Here is a 23,502-nt window from a genome sequence, read left to right as displayed (position 1 = left end):
ACCATTTGAAAATGGTGTCCATCGGCTGTGTTTTTGTGTTGGTATCAGCTGGTGGCGCTCGAGTGAGTGAGTAGAGCAAAGCAAAAGTCACCCATTCGACATGAGCCAAATAACACACAGCCAGCAACAAGAGTAGCAGCAGTCTACAGAAACTGCGACGAAATTTGTCCATCATCATCAAAATTCGCTGGTGTCCGAGAAAAGAATAGAAATCTGGTTCCAATCGTGGATCGCGTGACGGGCTCGTAGAATTTGTTCCTGTTGCGTCAAGAAAGTACCATCGCGAAGCCGGATATTTGCTTGGGAGCCATTTCCGGATTATGTGAAGTGAAAATCTAGAATCTTCAGAAAGTGAAATTACTATCGCAATTGTCAACCCGAATAAAAAAAGAAGCACAGCAAAGGAAGCAGGTACAGGACGAAAACTGGAGCTAATCGGTCGTACAGTAAGCAGGACCCAAAAGTCAGTCCAGATCCATCGATACCGAATCAGGTTGCAGGAGCAAAGCGATTTTGAATGGTAAGTAGCCTAGTGTGGTGAAAACGTCTACTATCTGACCAACGGATCGAATCCCTGCGGTGGCCAATTTAATCTGCCGATCCGCCCGGACACGTGTTGAATGACGCCGTAGGTCATAGTCTCGAGTTCTGCCATCATCGGGTCTGATCTTCGTCCATATTGCATGAAAGCAAGGCCTGCTGCTGCGAGAGGCGAAAAGAAAAAGAACCGTACGGCTAAAGTGGCGACCATTTTTATTTTCCTTCTTTTGTCGTCCCCGTGGGTTGCTTTTTTTTGTGTTGCGCTTTCTTTTTCGGCTATGAGCGGATCGGTTTCTCATTTGCTCACTTTCTCACACCTCTGCTGGGATGAGGTGAAATACGAATTGTCACAACTCACCGTCAGTTCAGGAAAAACGAAGCAATAACAAGGAAGAAAGGGAATTGAATTATTGTTTTTGCCGCTCAAAAGGACAAAAGATTAGTTTATTATAAAAGCGTAACGCGTCCTGGCTTAAGGTAAGCTTTAGAAGTAACATTTTAGAAACACTTGATTCACTATGAACGGGACGAAGTATTTGATTTAAAAATTCCATTGACCAAAATTTACGAGGATTTGGTAAATCTGTCAACGATAACCTATTATTCGACTAAACTTAAGTTAACGGCAAACCCCTGGCTGGACCATTGACCAATTGTGGCGTTATTAAAACGTTCAATTTTTTTTTGAAATTCATAGAAAACCTTATGCTTTATCGATTAAAAAAATCAGTTCAAAAATACTCGAGGATTCTTAACATGTAACCTATAATGGGTTACATTAGGTTACCAACGTTACGATATCAACAAAATATTGGTGCCAATTTTAACTTTTAACTTATTTTACGACAAATAACTTTCCGATTCTTCAAATCCAATATTACATTTTGTACCTTGGTGATTTTCTTCTATAGAATTACAATTATTATAATAAATGAATTGTTGCACCGAACATATTAGATCTCTACCATTTAAAGATAATACTATCGCAATACAAAATAATCTAGATTGATTTTTTATTTTTAATATTGCGGCAGCGTATTGTATTTTAAAAAAAAACTGTCGCTTTGATATCGTCTTTCCGTACATAAGTGGTTCGTTTTACTATCGCCTCATTTTCGACCACTAAGCATTGATGAAAGTAAAATAGAACTTGGACCGATTGAACACGTGAGAAATTTAATCGCGAATATGGAGCAGCCAAACAACCACATATCGAAGAAACGGAAAAATGTACCTACATTATTCTGTGCGTCAGCCAGTCTCGCTCATATTCTGCTGCTGCTGCTGTGTTTTGCTTGGCCTCGACGACGACGATACGCGATACGCGACCGAAAGCCGAATTAAGCGCCAGACCATGGACCAGCTATAGTAGCGCTACAGAGTAGACGACGGCATTTCCATTCGCTTTCGTATGTGTGCAATTTTTCGGTGAGTTTGTAAACTTGCCAACGTAATCATTGCTATTTTTATTTTTTCACAGTACGCACACACTTGTGTCGTTTGAAACTACTGTCGACTTAAATTTCTAAATTTCTATTTTGTGCAGAATTTTTGACGAATTTTCCTGGATGCGGAAATCCGCACCCCGTTTTGTCGAATCCGGAAATTAGTTCGTGGATCCCTTCAATCGTAGATTATAAAGAAAAAACGGGAAAACCTTAGATAGCAAAGGTACGAACAGTGTCGTGTTGAACTGCTTGTCGGTTTTTTCTTATTATCGACAGTAAATTTCCACTAAGCGGCTGATAAGAAAACCAGTGTAGAAAAAACATGCATGAAGCAGAACCACAAATATGAATGTTTCAAAACCTTCAGAAATTCATTTGTATGTCAGGAAGAGAAGAAATTTGTTTGCGAAGGCCATAACCCGATTCGGATCAAGTGATGAACAGTACGTGCTCTAACTTATTTTCACGTTTCGTCTCTTTTTTTTTGCGTCGTTTTATGCGTATTTTAGATGGCACTCAACATTGCTGTTCCGCTGACGACTGTTGCAGATCTGATGGACGGTTTCGGTCTGCTATCGCCGATATCACCCCTGAGTGTTGTGGTCACGGCATCCGAAACCCATGACAAGAAGCAGCTGGTGTCGCCTGTTGGCAGCGAGTCGAGCGGCGTAAGCTCCCTGGATTCTGATGAAATTAAGGTAGGATCCAATTATGATTGTTTATCGGTGAAACTGCCCTTACTGGTAATGTTGCGGATAATGCGCAATTTTTTTCTGAATATAATATGATTCGTTAGCCCGTTCATCGTATCCAAACGAATTAATCTTTTAATAAAACTTTTCTAATTGAAACAAACTTGCATCAATACGTACAAGTATCGTAAACTGATAATTAAGCAAGGCAGATTTCCGGAAACGGGTCGTCTCGCTATCAGAAAATCTGCACCCTTTGGGTCATCCCTTGCATATTCGATACCATTCTCAATTCTGTTCCTAGTCTAAGAAGGTGCAACTATCCTTTTTTCGTGAAAAGTTATCAAGCACCTCTTTGTGATGATTCAATAAATTTAGTCGTGAATGACATAAAGATGGTAAAACTACTACCTAATCGGAAAAATTGATAAGTTGATGTTTTGGATCAAGATGTGTTCTGTTAACTTACAATAAAAAATAATCAGTTATCAATGAATGACTTTTCTTGAAAAATTTGATGTTTCGATAAATGGGGCATTATACAACAGCAGGGTTAGATGCAACATTTGTATACCGCAACACTTATTCAATTTTTATTTTGATATAGAAAGTTATCATTTAATGATGACAAAACGATCAAGACATGGTTCCTTACATCGTGAAGTATAGGTTCTCATGAAGAATTAAAAAAAAATCGAGCTCTTGATGTACAAATTTTCACATTTTTCGATGCCTTAAAAAACTTTACCCAGCTTAACGCAATGGCTTAAACTTTATATTGCTTTTATTATCCTATACCAACACTGTTGGTGTTAAAAAATTTTTCGAACAACCACCAAATTTTTTTAAAATAAATATTTGTATAATTCAGTTACCAGTCTGGGCTAAAAGATTCACCTTTTAAATCACGTTTCCATCTCCTGGAATGATTGTTTTTCATCACGCGTTTGTAAATTTTAAAATTTCATCCATCCAAACATACATTTTTATGATTTTAGCCTGAAGAATTCTTTGTAGTATGTTTTACCCCTAAATGTATGCAGTACCCTCATGCTTTTTCCCGGTGATATAAACAATGAACGTATACTTGTACTGCTCCTATTCGCATATGAGTCCCATGTGTAAAAACTGCAAACCGAGAAAAACGCTTTTAAAGTTTGAAACTTGTTTTCATGAAAACAATCGTATGCATCACTTTTTGGTAAAACCTATCAATAGTTCGGATAGCAAACACCTCAAAGAATACTTTACTAATAGGTACTAACTAGTATTTACGGAGAAATAACTCATGTGACTCATATGCGAATATTCTTAACCCTCGAGCAGAGATTATTCTCAAATGAGTCTCGTGATAAAGTTGTCAGTACTGGTAACAAGTTGCAAGTACTATTTTAACATATTTTCTTATTTGTTTACCATTCTTTTTGATGATAGAAGTAAGTTTTCGGAAGATCCTGAATCGAAACTGATTTCAATCGATGTTTTTTAAGTCGAATGGGATATGTTTTCCAGTGTTTTCCAAAACTTTGTTTACATTCTAGAATTGCTGCGAATTTATCAGACTCCAATTTAATTTAATGTGTGTTCCAAATACGTGGATAGTTCCGACCAAAAATTTGCTGGATTCCAAGGCAAAGCAGAAGACTTCTACCGGAAACATCTTTCGGTAATAAATCAAAACAGTGGTATTGATATTGTTGTGGATATAGAAAAAAGTCATTTAAATATGATAGTTATTTTGTTTTCGAAACAACACTTCAAACTACCCACAGATAAAACATTAGATCGCCAAAATTACCCACGGAGGATCAATCCTGCCTAACCGAAGACCAATCTATTAAGCATTGTTAAGCGATCGATTTTTGTGGAAAAATTTTGGAAGAGTTCACCTGTTACTTATTAATGTTTTTTTTTTTGTGATTAAGAAACAGATTCTTCGGAATCATTTTGCTACAATACGTTCAATTTTTTATGTTTTTAGCATTACATTATTGATTTACTTCATTTTCTATCTACAGTATCTTTCAATTGTATGCTCTAGCGCTGTATATTGGTCATGGGACTCATATGCGAATATTTTTCACATGGGACACATCAGGAGTCATATTTTTCTCGAAATTTTGGGAACAAAAACCTGTTTTATAGGTAAATTGGACCACAAGGAAGCGTTTTCCATCGATAACTCAAAAACGATGAAAATGCATATGGGACTCATATGCGAATAGGGGCAGTGTATTAGAGTTAAGTTTCATTTGATCGATTCTTGAGGATTTTTTTAAAAGTTGAATTAAGACACTGAAAATAAACCTGTCCTCCTCTCCACCTGAGGAACGTAAATTAGAGAAGAAAAGAATGTCACTCCTTTAGAAAGTTGCGCAGACAAAACTATCAGTATTTTAGAAGAGCTTCTTCAATGACGTTGATCTGGGGTCTGTATTCTAATCCCAACCTAAACGTAGCTTTTTTTTATTCGCTCAATAATTCAATTTGGGACAATCCCACAGAAACCGACTTCGCCTTCGACGAGTCCTACGGAAGAATTGGAAAAGGGTCCGACGGCCAGTTCCCCATTGCCTCTGTCCTCGGCGATTAAATCCGAATCGAATCTTCCAGAGGAACCGAGCAAATTGTCCGGCTGCTCGTCCACTCGGTCCTCATTGTCTTCAACGGATAGTATCGGCAGCGGAAGTGACAGCGGAGCCAGTAGCTCCTCGGAGGAATCGGCCAATGTCGCGGAAGAAAATGACCCTACCAAAAATGCCGAACAAAAACAGCCGGAACCGGAACCACCCGTTGAACTGAAGGACGTTAAACTGGTCATCGGTGGTCGTAACGTGCTGGATTTGATGGACAACCTAACCACTCCCAATCATTTCCGATTGCAATTTGCTCAACTGCCGGAAAATGACAATATTCACTTTTTTTTGGATAATCGTTCCCAGTATCATCGGTTGGGTGCCAATGGTCATATCCAGGAGTATACGATGGTCAAGTGTAAATGTTGCGATTTCCGCTATCCGGTCAATGGTACATCACTAACCAGTGGAGCAATGACAGCAAGCATGGGCCAACAAGGCTTAACGGCCGCTTTGATGCAGCAACAACAACAGCAGCAACAGAAAATACAGCAACAACAGAATCAGCAACATTTCCAGTGGAACAGCTTTGCCAATAGCATTAATAGTACTGCTAGCAATAGAGATAAGTTCAGTCTAAGTTCTGCAGCTAACGCATTTACCAAAACTTTCGGCAATAATAACAATAGTGGCAACAACAATGGCAGTCAGTATTTCAGAAACAATGGTAGCTCGTCCTCTGGATTGTTTGGAAGAGATTCCAACCGTAATAGTGGCGGAAATTTATTTAACAATAGCACCAGCACGTACAACAATCACAAATCATATCAGCAGAGCTTTGGATCATCAAACAACAACAATCACAACGGCAGCAATAAATTTGGCAACAATCAATATGGCAACAGCAGCAGCAACTACCAACATCAGCCCTGGTACAACAGGAACAATACGCAATTGCGCCACGGAAACGGCAATAACAATCAATCAGCCGCCTCAAGTGGCACTTTCAACTCGCCGGCCGCGGTGGCTGCTGCAGCTGTCTTGGCCAACCAAAATTTGATGAACTTCGGTAGCTTCAATAATTCCAACAACTTCAACTCCAAAAATATGTACGCTTACTATAAAACTATGATGTAAAGCGGAAGAGAGGGAGGATACAACTTGCCTGAACGGGAGGATTGTGTGATCCAGCACCGAAACAGGAATCGGTGCCATTAGCTACTTTGGGAGAAAGTATCCCTCATTACGTCTCCACTAGTCCTCTCGAAAGATTCTCGAAGCAACCAACCAACCAAACCTGACCTGAGTTGCCCACTCCCCTCTCAATGAGAGAAAACACGAGAATGTGCGTGCGTGTGTGTATGTCCATTTTCTCTCCCGAGAAGATTGTAGACAAGTTTGAATTGAGATTTTAGAACATTCTGTTCCTTTCCAGCTTGACGAATCCTTCCGGCATTTCAGGAAACAGAGGAAATGGAAGCAGCCAAAAGCAAACTTTTTAAAACGTAAATCTTATCATTGTGACCAGCCAGTAGTGCACTTGCTGCTAGCAAGCAAATTTTATAGACTTTAAACCAAATCAAAAACAATGGAAACGAAATCATACGGGAATAGTAGGAACAACGGACACACAGTAATAGGTTACGAATGAAACCGAACACATTACAATTTTACGTCGAGATATTTAAATGCAAAATCGTTGTAATTTTTCACACAAGCATATATATATTTTTAGAGTAATTGACTTTTCATAAGAAAACCAATGTTGAATTTTAGTTATTTATTATTATCCATTGTATTTCCATCCAAAATCCAAAAAAAAACAGTTTGATGTTGATTCTTAGTTGCGTACATTGTTGGAACGAAGCGAGAAGTACAATACAGTTACGTGGTTGTATTTTCCATGACTGTCAGCAGCTCTATCTATTTGCAGCTCGGGTGAACCAGACAATGGAGAATATTTGACTTGCTGAGCTTTGCCTTTCTCAGAATTTCGTAGTACAAATTGATCCTACTGATGCCGAATTGACTTGTAAAGAGATTACTCTGCTGCTTAATAAATCTGCGTGTATCCCGAGCTGTTGATACATGGTCTTGTAGTTCTTAAAAATGCTTCGATAAATTACGAACATCATAAACAATGTTAAGCAGAAGCGAACCTATACGAAAGATCTTTTTTATACACCCTCTGTGCTATCCGTGTTATTTTTATAATGTATGTCACAAGAACCCTGGCGAGGGGACAATTCCTTCCCACGGACAATATCATTGAAAAAACCAACGTTAGTTATATGATGATAGAGAATTTACTATAAATACTACTATTATACACTCAAGAAAGTGAAAACACGTACACATGCATACACAGGAAAGGATCTCATAGTCAATCAGTTGGTTTAAGATCGATACGACATACGAAGTGATTTATAGAGAAGATTTGAAAAGAATCAAGTTATCTAGAGCGAGAAAACTATAAGTTTAAAGAACAAAACACTACACACGGTATCAGCCTTCTGCTAGAGAAAAACATAAATAGTGAACGCAATAGAAATGTGAAATCGTTTTCCATCCTCAAGGTCTTTTAATATTAGGAAATATGGTTTAAATCTGTTTTATGAGGTTTAGGGAAAAACAAAACTAGAATCACCCATAAATATTGATAAAAAGTTTTTATTACCAAGCATTAATTATAAAACAAACTTAGATAAAATAAAGAGTGTATTAAACTTTAAGTTAAAAAGAGGAAACAAACATGTGAGAATCGTTAGCACCAGCATAAACATTAAATTAAAAACCCTGAAGACATATACATAAGTCAAATTGGCTGCCTACAAAACAAGACCTAGTATTAATGGAAAAACTCGGAAATGTCTTCGTCGGTTGTTTTTTGCTATGCTATTTTTCTAATTCTTGTATCAATTCTCATGCACATTTCCGAGAATCATTGTTGATGAGAAAGCATTCAATAGAATAAATAAGAAACTGAACACTAATCGATGAAGAAAAGATCGACGTTCGGCTGCTCCAAGCGGCCAGACGAACGGGTATGAGATTTCAGCTTACTTGCCATTTCAATTTCAGAAACAACTGACCAAGAATAAAGAAAAAAGAACAATGTTTCAAACATAACTTCTTAACACTAATCAAATACAAGAATTCCTAAACAAAAACATATTGTACTAAAATCTAAAAACAGTTAAACATAAAACAAAATGCCAAATCAAAATCATTTATCGAACACAATTTATAAGCGCAATAAAAACATGAAAACTAGGTTTTCCCACATTTGTCTTTGATATTGAGTCTGAAATTACATTTAAAATTAGGTGCAAAATGTGGAATCAATACTCACACTGAATTGGAAACGAAAACACATTCTATAAGATAAACTAAAGATACCTTACAATATTTGATACACCTTAACAAAAGTAAGCTGAAGAAGTTGGCGCGAAATCAAATTTCTGCAGCAACAACAACAACAATAAACTGATGGGAACAAAAAAACAAAATCGGAACAAGCTTCCAACCAAATTTGATTGTGAGACGTGCACGGTAGTTTACAGTTTCCTTCTTTATCCCAAACAATACAAAACTAAATGATACTGTTTCTAGTTTTCCAGTTGAAATTTTTGTTTTTTTTTTTATTTTACTTATCATTTTGCTATTGTTTAAACAGCGCCTTTATCTGAATCATTCGTGTGCTAATAGTATAGTGTTAAAAGAAATTTTAAGCAACAAGTCATATTTAGGTGTTAGGTAAAGAAAAATAAAATAAATGCATGCGAATGCATATTATACAGGTCGAACTTGGAAAACATCAATCGGGCTTAATCATAACAAACGCTAGATTGTGTGTAAAGAAGTGTTATTTTTTCACGAAACGAGGTGTGGTGTGGATTTTTGTACACTTATGCAAACGTTTCCCTAAACCCCGTCTAAACGAAAACTACCTTTTTCAGCCGAGTTTTAATCACTATTAGACTGAATAATTTGAATATCACTACGTGACAGAAAACTAATTGTTATTTCTTTTTATAAAATGTACCAAAAATAATATCCACACAGAGCGTCCCATGCTAGTTATCTGTTTTGTAAATCATTAATCTAATCAAATAGTGAGACTAAAAAGAGACAGATTGAAAAATTCACTGTTTCTAGTAAATTGAATCGAAAATATTAGATGATAGATGTATAAGCTTCGCGCTCAAAAATAAAACAAACATTTAGAATAGGACATATTGATTCAAACACAGCCCGGAAAACAACAAAAATCATACAAACACAGAATACGTACCGTTTGTTAGATTTGGCCCTGCAGCAAACGGATTGCTGGAGATATATGTGAAGTTTTTTTTTCACTTTTCAAAATTATTGTTAGCTACTGTTAAGTCGTCAAATATATGTATGCCCTTTGTGATGCAATGTTTCCAGGTTTACAAACTTCTTACAGGAATACATGAATCAGTAATTAATGCCATCAATCCGATTAAAACTGTAATTGCTTTTTACTTTTTATCCTGTTGAAATTGAACTTCTTTCATTCGTCGTTTTTCTTTTACTGTTGAATTTAAGTATTTCAGAAATCCACAAAAATGTTTCGAAAACGGATTTTATATTAAAAAACGGAGTACCCCATAAGAAAACTAAGTCAGACGTGTGACAATAGCATGCAGTTGGAATCTTTCGCCGCTTAGAAGAATAGCGTAACTTTTTTGTTTTGTAAATTCTTTATTTGAAACGGCTCATACCTTTCAGGCATAATAGCGTAACTTATTAACGAATAAAAATATATCGATTATGTTATGATCTTGTTGCTTATTCTGTGATGGCCTTTATGATCCAAGGCACTAATAATGTAATCCGTTTAGTTTCTTTTTTTTGTAAATACTATTAGTTTCCTCCCCTGCGAAATTCCGCATAACTGTTTTGAAGTTTGGCACCGTCACTTAAACCCGGATGTTATCGATTACAAATCGAAACAATTTAAATACTGGAAAGTATCGAAACATACTAAAATTCGCTCTATTAAAGTTTTCTGTTCGATGAATACGTGTATTTGAAGCATTCTAGTTCATAGTTTGTAGAAGTTAACATTATATTAACAATTTAGCCGATTAAACAAATTTATTATTTTTATACCTACGTTTTCAAGACAAGGAAAAAAGGCAAACATTCAAACCAGTTGTTTTCACTGCATTGTGTATTGTGTTGAAAAAAAAACTTCTGTTCGATACTCGAATATGGACGAAATAAAACGGTTATCCTAGAATGTATTTTGTGTTGAGATGCACAATAGAGAGCAGGAAGTAAAATCTTTTCCGAGAAAAACGCTAAACAATTAACTTCGTTTACCTGCTGTTCAAATTTTCAACTTCCACCTTCCATGCGGTCATAAGTTGAGTAAATACCTGAATTTTTCTGTTCTTTGTCATTCAATTAACTAGAATTCGTCGTTACCAAAAAAAATTCCTAGTGGCGAAAGCTATCCGTCTCACCATAGGGTTCACTCCGTTTGATAAAGAAAAATCCCATATGATAATAATAGTTTGATAGTTGTTCAAAATAGAAATACATTTAGCTATAACTGAGATATGAAATCGCAAAAGCAGAATTAAAAGTAAAACTCCTATTTATACTTAATTTATTTTGACCAGTGCTTTTTCCATTTATATTCGAAAAAACGGACCGGCTATGTCATGATTTGATTACTTTCCGTTCCAATTTATCACAGTTGACTCGCAATGACAAACATTTCATGAACTTCATCTATAACTACTTCTCTACAAAGAACATCCATTTTTTTTTTTAAATTTGTCTACAAATAAAAGAGAATCCTTTACCCGGTGATTGATCAGTTAGGTTTTATAGGCGTTTATGTACTTAATATTTGAAAATTAGCTCGAGAATTGGCTTTTTTGAAGTCATAGTATACTTATCGGTTTCGAATTTATCGTGCAATTTCGCTTCTACTGACAGCTAATTGTATACTACGAATCTATTTCAATCTCGGTTTTAAATAAGAAAACACGAAAAACTTTGAACTTTTTCTACACATGATCGAGTACAGCAATACTATTTATAAAATGTGAACAATATAATAATGAAATGATGTTGTCAGTCAATATTTGAACAAATTAGCTTATTTCTGGCTTCGTAATATGTAGATGTGTTCTCAAGAAGTCAACGTGAAGGAATTGTTGTATGCAAGAGAATTAACAAATATAAATGTAAAATAAAAAAAAAACTACAGATTCGAAAAGACGAAAAAAATAAATTGATTTAACCAAAATCTGGTTTTGGTTGAACCATCCAACAACGATTTATGTTAAAGTCTGCAGATCCCGTCACCGTATAAAAAAAACACAAAAATACGCTTTAAATTCCCTTTCTTCAATGGAAGCGAAAAGTTGGAGATCACGTGAAAATATTGAAATGTTTGACATAATAAACCATTGTCGATGAATGAGGCAACGGAAAGTTAATTGCAAAGGAAAACAAAACTAAACTCAACAAAATACTAAACTAACCACGGTTACATTAATGCGAGAAAAATACAAACCGAAAAAAGGAAAAAACACAACTATATTCTTATTGATTGAGACTGTATATTCCATTGTGATAAAAACAAAACATTAATAAATAAAAGTGAAAAAATAATAAAGTACGTTGAAATAGTGAAAATGAATAATACATTAATTTATAAAATAAAAAAAATAATTTGAACATGGTTTACCAAATGTGCAAATAAAACAATGTCTTTTTCATATTGAAAGAAATCCTTGGAACTCTTTTCTAAAGGGGTTGTTCATGGCCGGAAAACATTGATTTTTCGAAAACGCATTATCCTAATAATGTTTTAACACCATGGAAATAAAGTAAGTAAACTTCGCCTGGAATGATTCTCAGTTGACTTGTTTTCCATTTATTTTATATTTTCATGATTTGTCATTTTAAACGTTTAGTTTGAAGTCTTTGATGCCTAAGAAAAACCTTTTCCAGTACCGATAGTGTTTTCTCAAGGAAAAACTATCTCACAAGACGATTAATTTTAGTCTTTGTAAGCAGCTGTTTTGGATCTTGAGAGGAAGCATTTTGTGTTTTCAATTTTAACAAACTGCGTTGACTGTCAAAATGATGATTCCTTACAAACAGGCTAGTAACCGGTTACTTTTAACGATAAAACATCATTTTTTAACGTAATCGATCTGTATTCATATACATAATTTACACATTTGAAACTTTGCATGCGGAATAAAACAATAAATTAGGAACCAACACTTTTGTTTGCATACCAATTACCGCCCATCACTAAACGCTTAAAAAACAACTATTGAAAAAGTTAAAAAAAATACACATGAAGCGGTGATTTTGGGCTCTCTGAACCATGAATGACTACCTACTTGATGGTAACAGAAAGCTGAAAAAAGTTTGAATTAGGTTGCAAAATAAAATGAATTGCAGATAACGAAATTCGCTTGTACCGTTAGGAATGAGTAAAGCTGAAGAGGAATAGAGTCAAGATGGTGAATTTGGCTCACTGGTTGCGAAGATATAGAATGGAGAATTTGGGTATTTCCCGACTAAAATTTCTTCTAAGCGCCGTTGTGGTGTAGTGGCGCGAGTCTGGTTTTGGTATGCCAGATGTATTGGGTTCGATTCTCGGTATCGGCAAGAAAACTTTTGGGTTCGAATCTGGTGCCGATAGGTAAGATGTGTTTCCTTATATAATTGACTTTATGATAAGGATGTTCAATCAATTGCCAGCTGGCCAGGTATATACACGGATGCCGGAATACCTGTAAGTAAACTAGCCCACCTGATTGGCTCGTTCTTCCAAAATAAACTTACATCAACACAATACATTTACTCCATAACAGTTCATAAGAAGCCATGGGGTTCGGTTGTGGCGTACGCGCGCTGCATTGGAGATTTGTCAAAACTTGATAATCTAAAGAATGTATGTAAGCACATACTTAGGCAGAAACTGCGGTGGATCCGTGCACCCATGGTGGATAACCAAGATAACATGACATTTCCCGACTAAGATTTCTTCTTGATCCTTAGGCCGCGTTTTCACAAAACTCATTATTCATGTATACGTATTGATGCGTTCATCTTTTTATACATAATATACACGCTTTTAAAGATAATTTTGAATTTTAAAATATCAGAGTTTTTTTTAAAATGATATGAACTTGTTTTTTTTACTCATAGGAGTTTTAAAACACTATATTCAATGATTTTAACATCATAATTTAAGTGCAATTATTGCACTCATCAATAGAAAAAGCCCCTGGATGTAGACTTTTCATGTCTGTATAACAGTTGAAGGCTCTGCTGGAGTTTTCAAATGAGCTGTCAAATCTGGCGAACAATATGCTTTTCTTTTCACCATAGGTCGATTTTTCGACTGTTATAATGTGTGCAACATTTCATTCATGCACGCATCAATGGGCGATGGAAGCGAAAAGTTATTCATTCTCTCCTTAAGAAAAACCCGTATGATCTGTCAAAAGTTGGGTGAAACTTTAGCTGCATCCCACTTGCACTAGTGGAAAACCATCACCCAAATTCAGCACCGCTTCCATCGCCTATTATAAATTTTGTGAAAACGAGGCAATTCAATTGAAAAAAAATGCCAACTGTTTTACCATTAGGCTTTCGAAGGATTCAACAGCACTGTTAATCGTTCATAGGTTTTATTTGCAGATGTAGTAGTTTATAACTTGGAAATATGCAGCATAATTATTGTTTGTTATGCTAGAAATTTTTTACCGTCTGGAGTTACTTTAAACACTCTTACCGCTGAAAAGGGGAAAGTTATATGATGAAAATAAAACACTGGTCATCAAACCTCTAAGCTAGTCCTTCTTTTTTATCCTTCCGAGCCTTATCCAGCATACTATCTATATCATCGTTAGAAGAGTCTTCGGCCCCTGGAGGAGGTGGATCCTTGCTAGGCTTGTCTTCAGCCCAACGCCCTTCTACATCATCCGTTATATAAACGACATTGGAGGATTCTACCTCCACAGATCCATCTTTATTTTTATCATTTTTTCTGTCTCTGTAAGAATCGCGCTCTTTTGACTTGGACCTATCGCGATTGTTGGGGCTGTCCATTCGATCCGGGGATTTGCTGTTGCTTCTGCTGAATGACCTTTGGAATCTTCTTTGGAACCGATGACGGAAAGGAGGACGATATCCTCCACGGTGATCATAACCATCCCTATAGTTATGGTAATCTCGGAAACCGCCACGTCGATTCATGAACCCTCCGCGATGCATAAATCTTCCGTATGGTCGATTATTATGGTAATAACCACGACCGCGAAAGAATCTACGCTCCACAAAGCGCCTTCGCTCAGGACTACGAGAACGAGATCGACTTCTGGAGTACGATCGGGAACGGGATCTACTGAACGAACGTGATCCTGATCGACTGAATCGACGCCGGAAGCTTCCTGACCGAGATCGTCTACGTGTACTCGGCGAACGTGATTGGCTGGAGCTTTCATCTCTACGGCCCCTAGAACGACTCCGCGATCGCTGGGGTGGTCCTGCCGGTTCCGGTGGTTTGCTGGCATCATCCGCGTTTGCTAACCTGAAATTTCCAAATTTATCCAAAACAACCGGACCTGATTTGACGGGAGCCATTTGCGATACCGTCGGTTTTGACTTTTCTGGGCTATGAGGCCGTTTTCTAACTTTATCCTCATCGTACCTGCGATTAGTTTTTTGCTGCAGCTGCTGTGGTTGAGTTTGTTGTACCGGAAATGATGCACTTTCTTCTTCAGAATCATTGGCAAAAGCATATTGTTTCGGAACGAAGGGTTTTGTTGGTGGGGGCTCTTTAGTTCGTTCGTCTTTGTTGAACATCATGCGCCATTTGCCATCTTTCGCCTTTGGAGCTTCCTGAGGTTTGGCTTTTAGTTCTTCATTATTTTTTTCTATCTTAGCCAACTCTCTTTTGGAACTACCTTTAGTGAGTAATGAGGAGAGCACCGTTGCCATTCCACTGGGACCGGCTACAGGATTGTCCTTCTTGGTGTAGTACTGCGACAGCTTCGAGCCTAACTCGTCCAAAACGGGGAATTTCTCGAAAATCCTTGAAAAAAAAAGGAAAAGTTAATATTTTCGAAAGAAAAAACTTTCATCATTTGCAAGTTCAGAAGATGGATGAAAATATTCAAACTTGTTGTAGGTATACTTACTTTAAAGCTTCTTTAAGCTTATCGTTGTTCAGCACATCTTCTTTATCCTTCTTCTTGGATTTTTTCTTGTCTTCTGATTTGCGCTTCTTCTTACTCTCTTTCTTAGCCTTTTTTTCTTTTTTCTTTTTCTCCTTCTTAGTTTTTTCTTCCTGAGCCTTTCGCTCCTTCTGGTATTTGGTCGCTTCGGCTACAAAGCGACGAACTTTGTCCTCATAATCGTCCTCATCGCGGGGCATATCGAGGAATTTACGAACCTTCTGCTCATAGTCATCTGCTGCACCGGACGTTTGTTGATTCCCGAACGAAAATGGCCCATTGCCTCCTCGGATGTCGTTGCCCATTGCGGCCGACATACGTTTGCTGAGCGGGGACAAGGATTTCTGTTTCTTAACGCTCTTGCTCCGTTTGTTGCGCTTCTTAGGAGCCGACGATCGTGACGAATCTGTGAACGGGGGAGAATGATTCATCTTAGTGAGTATATTGTTCTGACTCCTTCAAAGTTTAATGTCAAACAAAGTAAATTGTTTGAAATTTTAAATTCGACAAATAAAATTTATTTAGTACAATGTTCAAATATGCTTGCATTTGCAGCTGTAACCACCTTCATGGATGTTCGTCTCTACTTTTTTCGCATAATCCACATCAGCAGTTTTTCGCTGCCGGGTGCAATATTTGCGTTTCTAAATTCGATCATCTATTTTCCTTAACATTCGTTGGTGCGCCAACATTAGACCGGATCGCATGGTACGAAATCATCAAAATCCTTATTTCCAGTTCTTAATCCGCTGTTAGCTATGCGCTATATAATTCGTAGCGTTTCATATAAAAATAAGTAGTCGTTTTTCAATCATTTTTAGTTTCAACAAAACATAATCATCCTTCATTTGAAAGCAATTTTTCAAACCTAAAACATACGGACAGTGATGAAGCGAGAAACCAAATCTTAGTAAGTTGTCATCGAAAAGCGATCGGGGGAATAGAATGGTAAACGGTTTGTTTCATGACTGCAAATGTGCCCATGAATAAAGACTTGATCCCTTTAAGTCTTCCACAAAATCCTCAAACTCTCTCAATCAATGGAACACAACAACATAACTCATTTTGCTGAAAAGTGCATATTAAATTTAAAATGCCAGGAGGTGGAGCACCGTTTTTTGGCCAATCAACCGGATCCCGGTGAAACGTACCTGAGCTGGACGACGAGGAGCTGCTGCTGCTGTCCGAATCGCTGCTCGAATCACTTGAATCGGAACTATTCGAGCTGGACTCACTGGAACTGCTCTGACGCTTCTTGTGTTTGCGCTTTTTCTCGTGTTTTTTACTGCTTTTTTTGTCCTTTCGCGACTCGGAACCATCGCGTTTAGACGTATCGGGTTCCTGTTTGTGGTTACTTGATTTCGGAATATTGAGAGCTGGAGGTTAGGGAAACAATGGAAGGGTTATTTAACTTGCCTAAATTTTTTTTCATCAATTTGAGAGCTGCCTTTGTAGACAGTATAATACCAACCTGGGAGTTCGAGCTCGTTTGGAGCCACTATTTGCTTGGGAAATGCTTTCGTTTTAAGGGCATCCAAAGAGTTCTGAGCTTCCTCATGATGTGGAATGATATTGAGACAATCGGTGTACGCCTTTCGTGCATCCTCGAAGCGCGTTTCCTCCTCATAGCTACGCCCGAGAGCCACAAGTGTTTCTCCTAAATATTTCCGTGCGTTAGCATGTGTTGCGTTGATTTTTAGCGCCGTTTCGAAATCGTCCACTGCCTTCTTGAAAGAACCACTGTTAGCGTACAAGGCCCCACGAGCAACCAATCCTTCGACGTTACGCGCATCGATGCTAAGAGCTTTGTTGAGACATTGGAATGCCTCCGCATGCCGACCTTCTTTGAAGTGTTCGATACCTTCAGCAACAGAGCTAGCGCAAAAAAGAATGTTTTTTTAATGATTTGAGATAGTTACATAATTTCTTTAAGGCTGATATAAAAAAATCAGATCAGAATTAGCTATAGGGTGGTCAGTAACATTTTATCACCATTTACCTTTAGAGAAAACCCCGATTATTAACCAACTTATTATACACTTACCGGAAGGCCCATTTACTTGCTTGAGCATTGCGCAGTTCCCCTGCGTACTCCTGTGTCGGGAATTTCCCTTTCAGACTGGACATATTGGTGTAGAATTCGGTACTGCTGAGACCAAGTTCTTTCATCAAACTCTCCAAACCACGAGGATCGTTGAATGAAACCGACTTTTTAAGATAGTGTTCGTATGATTTCGGCTCCTTGACTGCTGCTAGGCTAGACACACAATAAGAGAAATTTAAAAATAATAATGATAAATACATCTCACAAAAAAACAAAATGGAAAAGATCAAACTCCACTGTCAAATTTAAAGTTGGCAAATGTCTCTTTCAGTTGAAATCGCGGGATCGGCCATTTTTTGGACGTGGTCTTCTTTAGTTTTTCAGACAAAACACTCAAACAGGGCAACGGTTTTTTTTATTGAAAGTAGTTTTTCGTCACGAGAAAATATATTTCCCGTTCGAACAAAAATTTACTTACGTGTACGGCACTGGCAAATCTTCTGGGCTAATCAGACCGTATTTGATCGAATCTGGGGCGCGACTGATGGCCGTACGTTGCATCGTACAGACAAGCTTCCTGGCGTCGGGTTTGGCGTCGCTAACTTCACAGCAAACCAAATCGTTGGCAGCAAAATTGCGGGGTGCACCGGCACGATCAAAAGCTTGAGCTAAATAGTTGGAGCCAACGTAAGCCTACAATCAATTCATAACGGTTAAAACTCAATCTATTTATTAAGTAAAATCGTTGACATAAATCACCTTGATTTGACCGGTATTCACGAAACAGCAGGTGTTTCCCATGGAAAAAAGAACCTTAAAAATGATTCCTTGCGGTGCCTTGTTTAATACTAAACCGTAGACAACGTCTCCTGGTCTGACTGTCTTTGGAGTGCAATTTAAAGATAAATTAGTAAACGTAGCTCTACTCGTTGCTTCTACTACAAGTGCTTGCTGCAAATATTATCATCTGCCCCTGAATAAATACATTTTCTAATAATGCAAGCGTTCATGTTATTTTGTGAACTATTCCGACAAAAACGTTGTAAAAACATAAACAAAAAATTTTCATTTTAAGAAACGCATATTTTTACAGCAAGCAATCTGAATGAGTTTTTGAACATTGGATACCTCTAGAAAGTGATTTATTTTTTCTGTCGTGTCAATTTCCATCATCGCGTCTATTGGCGGTATCATGAATTGATCATCTGGAACAAAAAACACATTTAATTCTAGATTTAAATTTAGACACCTAGAAAATAAAATAAATTAACTTACACTGTTGATACTCTCCTGGCCGTGTTCTTGTTACCCGATCTTTAGTTACGGGCACAACCAGTGTTTTATCATACAACTGGTCGGCTTTTTTCGACAAAAATTGGTGCAACTTGAAGCGCTTCGCGCGATCATGAAAGGTAAATGTTTTCTGCCTGGACTGATAGACGACAAAATTCGGATTGATGATACCGAGCTGTGTTAGATCCATTTCACCACGCTCGCCATCCCAAATTTTTTGCAGGGGCAATCCGTGGAATCCAATAGCCTTCTCCACCAAACTGGGATCCAGTAACGGCGACGACATTTCGGAAACGGTGGATTTTAGCGAGTGCTCTTACAATTCTTTGTATCTACAGTGGATAGAAAGGAAGAGACACAAATGTCGTAACCACGTAATTTCCAGACAGAATTTAAAAAACGATATTTTAATTGTATTTCTAGGTGACAATTTGAAATCCCGATTGACAAGCACGTTGACTGAGTGATTAAAAAATACTTCCGTGAATGTTAATACTTACTGAAATATTAAAACCTAATCAAACCAATCATACTAACACACACACACACACTTACAAGGTCGTCCTGTAGCTAAGGAACTTGGGCGCAAACCAGGGCTTGGTAAGGGATCGCATTCTGACTGTGACTGCGTGAACGAACGAATGTGCGCCGATTGACTTCCACAGTCATAAGCATTCAGTTGAATGCGAAACGGTCGCAGTCATTCTGCCGTTTCTTGACTGCTTGTATGGTATTCGCTGCTGCAGCTTTGCGAGAGATGATTTTTTTAGTCCTTCATTCTACCGCTCCTCATTCATACCGAAGGTTGCAAACAGAGAGTTTGAACGAATGGAAGCGGGACTGCGATTCTGCCAAAGTTGAGGACATTTTTCGCTCTCAATTTTTCTCTCCGGTCGTAACATTCGTCGTGTGGCTCGTGCTGCTACTGCTAGCCCCTACCAACCAACTAGGTTAAGCGTATGGAATGTGTTGGTTGGGTTGGGTGGAAAGTTTGTATCACATTTGGAAAAAAATGCTGAAGTAATTTAAGCCACTCTAGAACAAGCAATTTAATTATTTTAAACATGATTATTCAATGCATAAACTAATGCTTAGTTCTTTTAGAAATGAGATGCTGATAGCTCATTTCTTAGTAATTAGACATTCAAAACTTTTAAAGCATTATGTCTTGATGATACATTTCTGGAAGTGAAGTTAAAATATAACCACTAGACCGCTGCAAAAACAACTTTTTGCTCCCATATGCCTTTTTGGCCACCAAGCATCAGTGCAAAATTTGAGATAATTTGGTGGATTCCTGAATTAGCGCAACGCGTTTCAATTTTGTATGGAAATTTGTATGAAAAAAAAATGCACATTAAATCGTCCAGAAAATTCAAATGCTCGAAATAAACTCGGTCTTTGAATTTTGGTTTTGACTATTCTTAAGCTTAATTTTTTGCTAACATGACAAACAGCTAAGCATTTCATGAAAAAAGTTATAAACATTTCAAAATAAAAAAAAACTGAATCTATTGAAAAGTATTTAAAAAGGGCAGACTTTGCTTGCTAGAACTTTTTATAATTTCATGAAATGTTCTTGAAAAGATTATAAAAATCAACCAAAATTCTGGCTTTTGCAAAGCAATTTTTTGAGAATTTTTATTCTCATCCTACGGTTACACAGCTTTCAATTAAGCAGTCAAAAAGGCTAACATTAAATTAAATTATTTTGAAACAATTGTATAACATTCTATATCTTTACTGGGGTACAAGTTACATTTGTGCTTTGTTCACATGAATGTTACTGCAAGAATCAAGGAATATTTTTCATCCAAAGTTATATTTTTAGAAACTTGCAGTACATCTCTTGGAGATTTTTTAATATTTTTTTTTTGTTTTTCCATATAAATTTCCATACAAAATTAAAACTCGTTGCGCTTAATCAGGACTGGATGGATCGCTTCAAAAAAATTTATTGCTATTTCTGGTAGAAAAAACAACCAAAAAAAGTTAAGGGAGGTGTAAAAATTTAAAAATTGCGGTCTAATAACCATTGCCAAAGACTCAAAACAGCAATTCCATCAAATATAAATCCAAAAATAATTCACTATGATTTACATAATGTATTGCAACAAAATCATGTCTTCGGACGCGTTGTGGAGAATTGGTTTTTAAAGAATAGAATATTTTACACTGAAAAATAATGAAACCTTTTAAATATGGGGGAGTGGGGAATCATGGGTCACTATTTTTTTGTTCCATAACTTTTTTATTATAAAAGATAAAATGAAAATAAAAAAAACGTTCATTTTATCACATTTTCAAAGTATCATTTATTTTTTATTTTTTTAAAGGTTAAAAGAGCTATTTTGAAAAACGATGGGGAATTGTGGGCCACTAAATCCAAATTGTCCAAATAACATGCAAAGTTTATCAGTTGACCCAAAACTGTGCTTTCATAATTCATTTCGTTATTTTCAAGCAATTTCAGATTATGAAATAAAAAAGAGAGTTGCTTAAGATCGAAAAAATTTAAAAACCTAGCAGGTGAACGTTTTGGCAACATTCCTTACATATGATGGACAATTTTTTTTTATAACTCTTCATTTGGCATAAGAATACTCTACAGAAAGGGAAATCGTAAATTAAGTTCTAAATATGTATATAAACATAAAAATATAGGTGGTCTAAGATACCCTACAAAATGTGGCCCACCACTGCCCACAAGCTATGATTTGCAAATTGGTTGCGTTTATGTGACTTCTTATTGATGTTTCATCAAAAATTCCTTTTCCACGTGAAAAAAATGACAAAACTAAGATCATAAGCGTATGAGCATATTTTTTTTATGAATTTAAGGTTCCTGATCGATGCAAATTGCGAGTGCTTTTTTTAGCTTGATAAAAAAAGAAGCATATGATGCGTATTTAAGTCAACAACATATAGAAAAATATGCTTACGCGAAGCAACGACGATGACAGTTGGATTGAAATTTTTATCACAACACACACACACACCTGAAATATTAAAACATGGCCCACGTTACCCCACTCTCCCCTATAAAAAGTAAAAAAAAACTTGAAATTAAAATGACAATTTTTTTAATTTTTATTAAATGATGTAGAAGTCACTCGCACTCCACACAGAACTGCTGCACCGAATAAGCATATTCACTTCTACCTACTCAGTGACTGCGGTTTGACTGCCGAGGTGAATGTTTTTTTCGCAGTCGTTTGACTGCAAAATGACCGTGGACGGTAGAAGCATGAATGGAGTTTGAGCAAAGCAGGACGAATTGAACGAGAGAGGATTTCTTAGAGAAATGGAAGAACGAATGCGACACGAATGCTCTCAGTTGGGTTTGAAACGAATGGCTTGCGAAGGACCGCACAAAAAGGAATGCATGCAATTGACTGAGCCAGCGTGTTGACTGCTGATGAAAAAAGGGATCGCCTCAAGCCCTGGCGCAAACAGTAAACCGATAGTATAAAAAAAAAATCCATCGATCGACCGAATTTCCTTGCCGGTAGTTTGTACCCATCAGCTGCAGTAACTAGCCAAAATGTATTAAGCGCCGAATTTCTTTCAAAACATTATTCGAATATGCTAAAATATACTAAAATCTTCAATCATAATCATATTTTCAATTTCCATCAGAATTTTTTATTCTCATATTATCCCATCTAAAGATGGCCGACCGCGATGAGACATTTTTCTTCCAACTCTATTTGCCGCAGCGAAATTGTTACGTAGAGAACACATTTCATGCCATAAAAAACTTGCACCAAAAGTCACTTACCTAAAGATTACAGCTACGACTGCAGCAAAGCACGCTAATTGTATCCAGAAAACGTGGTAACCTGAAAATCTCCTTATTTGAAACCAACTTGATATTTAGCTTCGCTTTTCAAAATTATTTTCACAGACACCCCGTACACTTCTATCTCACATGGCGGCTGACCACCAAATGCTGACAAAATTCATCGTTCTCGTTTTGCAAAAGCAAACTGCGCGTTCATGATGAACTCTGCTACCTACACAGAAAATTAAATCGAATCATAAGCTGAATAATTTTTGACCAAAATGAAAGTTTGCAACCATGGTTTTATACTTCTATATTAAATCAGACCAGCAAATTTTCTATTTTTAACAAATTATTTATTATTGTATCTACAGCACTTTATGTATGTTCAATAGCAATGTTTTAAACATATTCAATGAGGTTTTGTATGATCAAATCATTGAACAGGACAAGACACTTTTTAATATCAAAAACAAAATCGCGATTCGCGATCGAATATGTCATAGGACAGGGGTGAGCAACCTTTTGAAGCAACGGGCCACTTTTAATTTTAAATTCTTTCGGCGGGCCGCATCAAAATAAAATTTATAAATTATATTATAATTGAGGCGCTTAGGATCAGAGGGGTGCAAGTGCCGAAATGATGATTTCGAGAAAACAGGCCTCAAAGTTTTTTCTCTAAATCAAAATTATCGAATCACTCGTTCCACATCACTCGCCACAAGCGGTAGTGTTTCGTTGCTCCTGCTAGTGTTCCGTAAATAGCATAGTGTGTGAAGAATTTTGCCCTGATCATCCGGATGTGTGTTCCGTTAGGGCACTCTGTTATCAGATATACCCGAAAGTGATAAAGTTTTGTGCGCGGCATCGCAGAAGAC

General features: G+C 36.9%; 2 protein-coding genes across 6 annotated transcripts; one reads left to right on the top strand and one right to left on the bottom strand.

Annotated features, from left to right (window-relative positions):
* Positions 1-96: 96 nt before the first annotated feature.
* On the top strand, positions 97-11,992 carry LOC129744280 (putative mediator of RNA polymerase II transcription subunit 19). Of its 4 annotated transcripts, none has more exons than XR_008736872.1 (4): positions 97-520; positions 2,498-2,686; positions 5,185-6,615; positions 6,692-11,992. XR_008736872.1 is itself a non-coding variant. In XM_055736725.1 (3 exons), exons 1-3 carry the CDS (start codon positions 518-520, stop codon positions 6,391-6,393), a joined length of 1,401 nt encoding a protein of 466 aa, XP_055592700.1. In that variant the 5' UTR covers positions 97-517; the 3' UTR covers positions 6,394-11,992. The 4 variants fall into 4 exon arrangements, 2 of the variants coding, with proteins under 2 accessions (XP_055592700.1, XP_055592701.1); XR_008736873.1 differs by having other exon boundaries at positions 6,672-11,992; XM_055736725.1 differs by having other exon boundaries at positions 5,185-11,992.
* A 1,946-nt stretch (positions 11,993-13,938) lies between these two features.
* On the bottom strand, positions 13,939-22,807 carry LOC129743820 (tetratricopeptide repeat protein 14 homolog). Of its 2 annotated transcripts, XM_055736020.1 has the most exons (11): positions 22,622-22,807; positions 18,823-19,172; positions 18,676-18,752; positions 18,307-18,429; positions 18,026-18,240; positions 17,548-17,760; positions 16,975-17,378; positions 16,655-16,879; positions 15,468-15,909; positions 14,978-15,361; positions 13,939-14,857 (listed from the first exon to the last, which is right to left on the bottom strand). In XM_055736020.1, exons 2-11 carry the CDS (start codon positions 19,124-19,126, stop codon positions 14,113-14,115), a joined length of 3,132 nt encoding a protein of 1,043 aa, XP_055591995.1. In that variant the 5' UTR covers positions 19,127-19,172; positions 22,622-22,807; the 3' UTR covers positions 13,939-14,112. The 2 variants fall into 2 exon arrangements, with proteins under 2 accessions (XP_055591995.1, XP_055591994.1); XM_055736019.1 differs by having other exon boundaries at positions 13,939-15,361.
* Between the last annotated feature and the right edge of the window lie 695 nt (positions 22,808-23,502).

The sequence above is a fragment of the Uranotaenia lowii genome, chromosome 2 (assembly GCF_029784155.1).
Source record: "Uranotaenia lowii strain MFRU-FL chromosome 2, ASM2978415v1, whole genome shotgun sequence".
Lineage (NCBI taxonomy): Eukaryota > Metazoa > Arthropoda > Insecta > Diptera > Culicidae > Uranotaenia > Uranotaenia lowii.
Note: the sequence above shows the minus strand (reverse complement) of the source record. Positions and strands in the feature narration are given on the sequence as shown.

Excerpts from the sequence above, each read along its gene's own strand:
- LOC129744280 (XM_055736725.1), top strand. Across the intron at positions 2,687-5,184 it reads TGGATTCTGATGAAATTAAG|AAACCGACTTCGCCTTCGAC; the intron begins GTAGGATCCAAT and ends ACAATCCCACAG.
- LOC129743820 (XM_055736019.1), bottom strand. The coding sequence starts at position 19,126 with ATGTCGTCGCCGTTACTGGATCCCAGTTTGGTGGAGAAGGCTATTGGA. Across the intron at positions 18,753-18,822 it reads GCCAGGAGAGTATCAACAGT|ATGATCAATTCATGATACCG; the intron begins GTAAGTTAATTT and ends TTTTTGTTCCAG. Across the intron at positions 18,241-18,306 it reads TGAATACCGGTCAAATCAAG|GCTTACGTTGGCTCCAACTA; the intron begins GTGATTTATGTC and ends AATTGATTGTAG.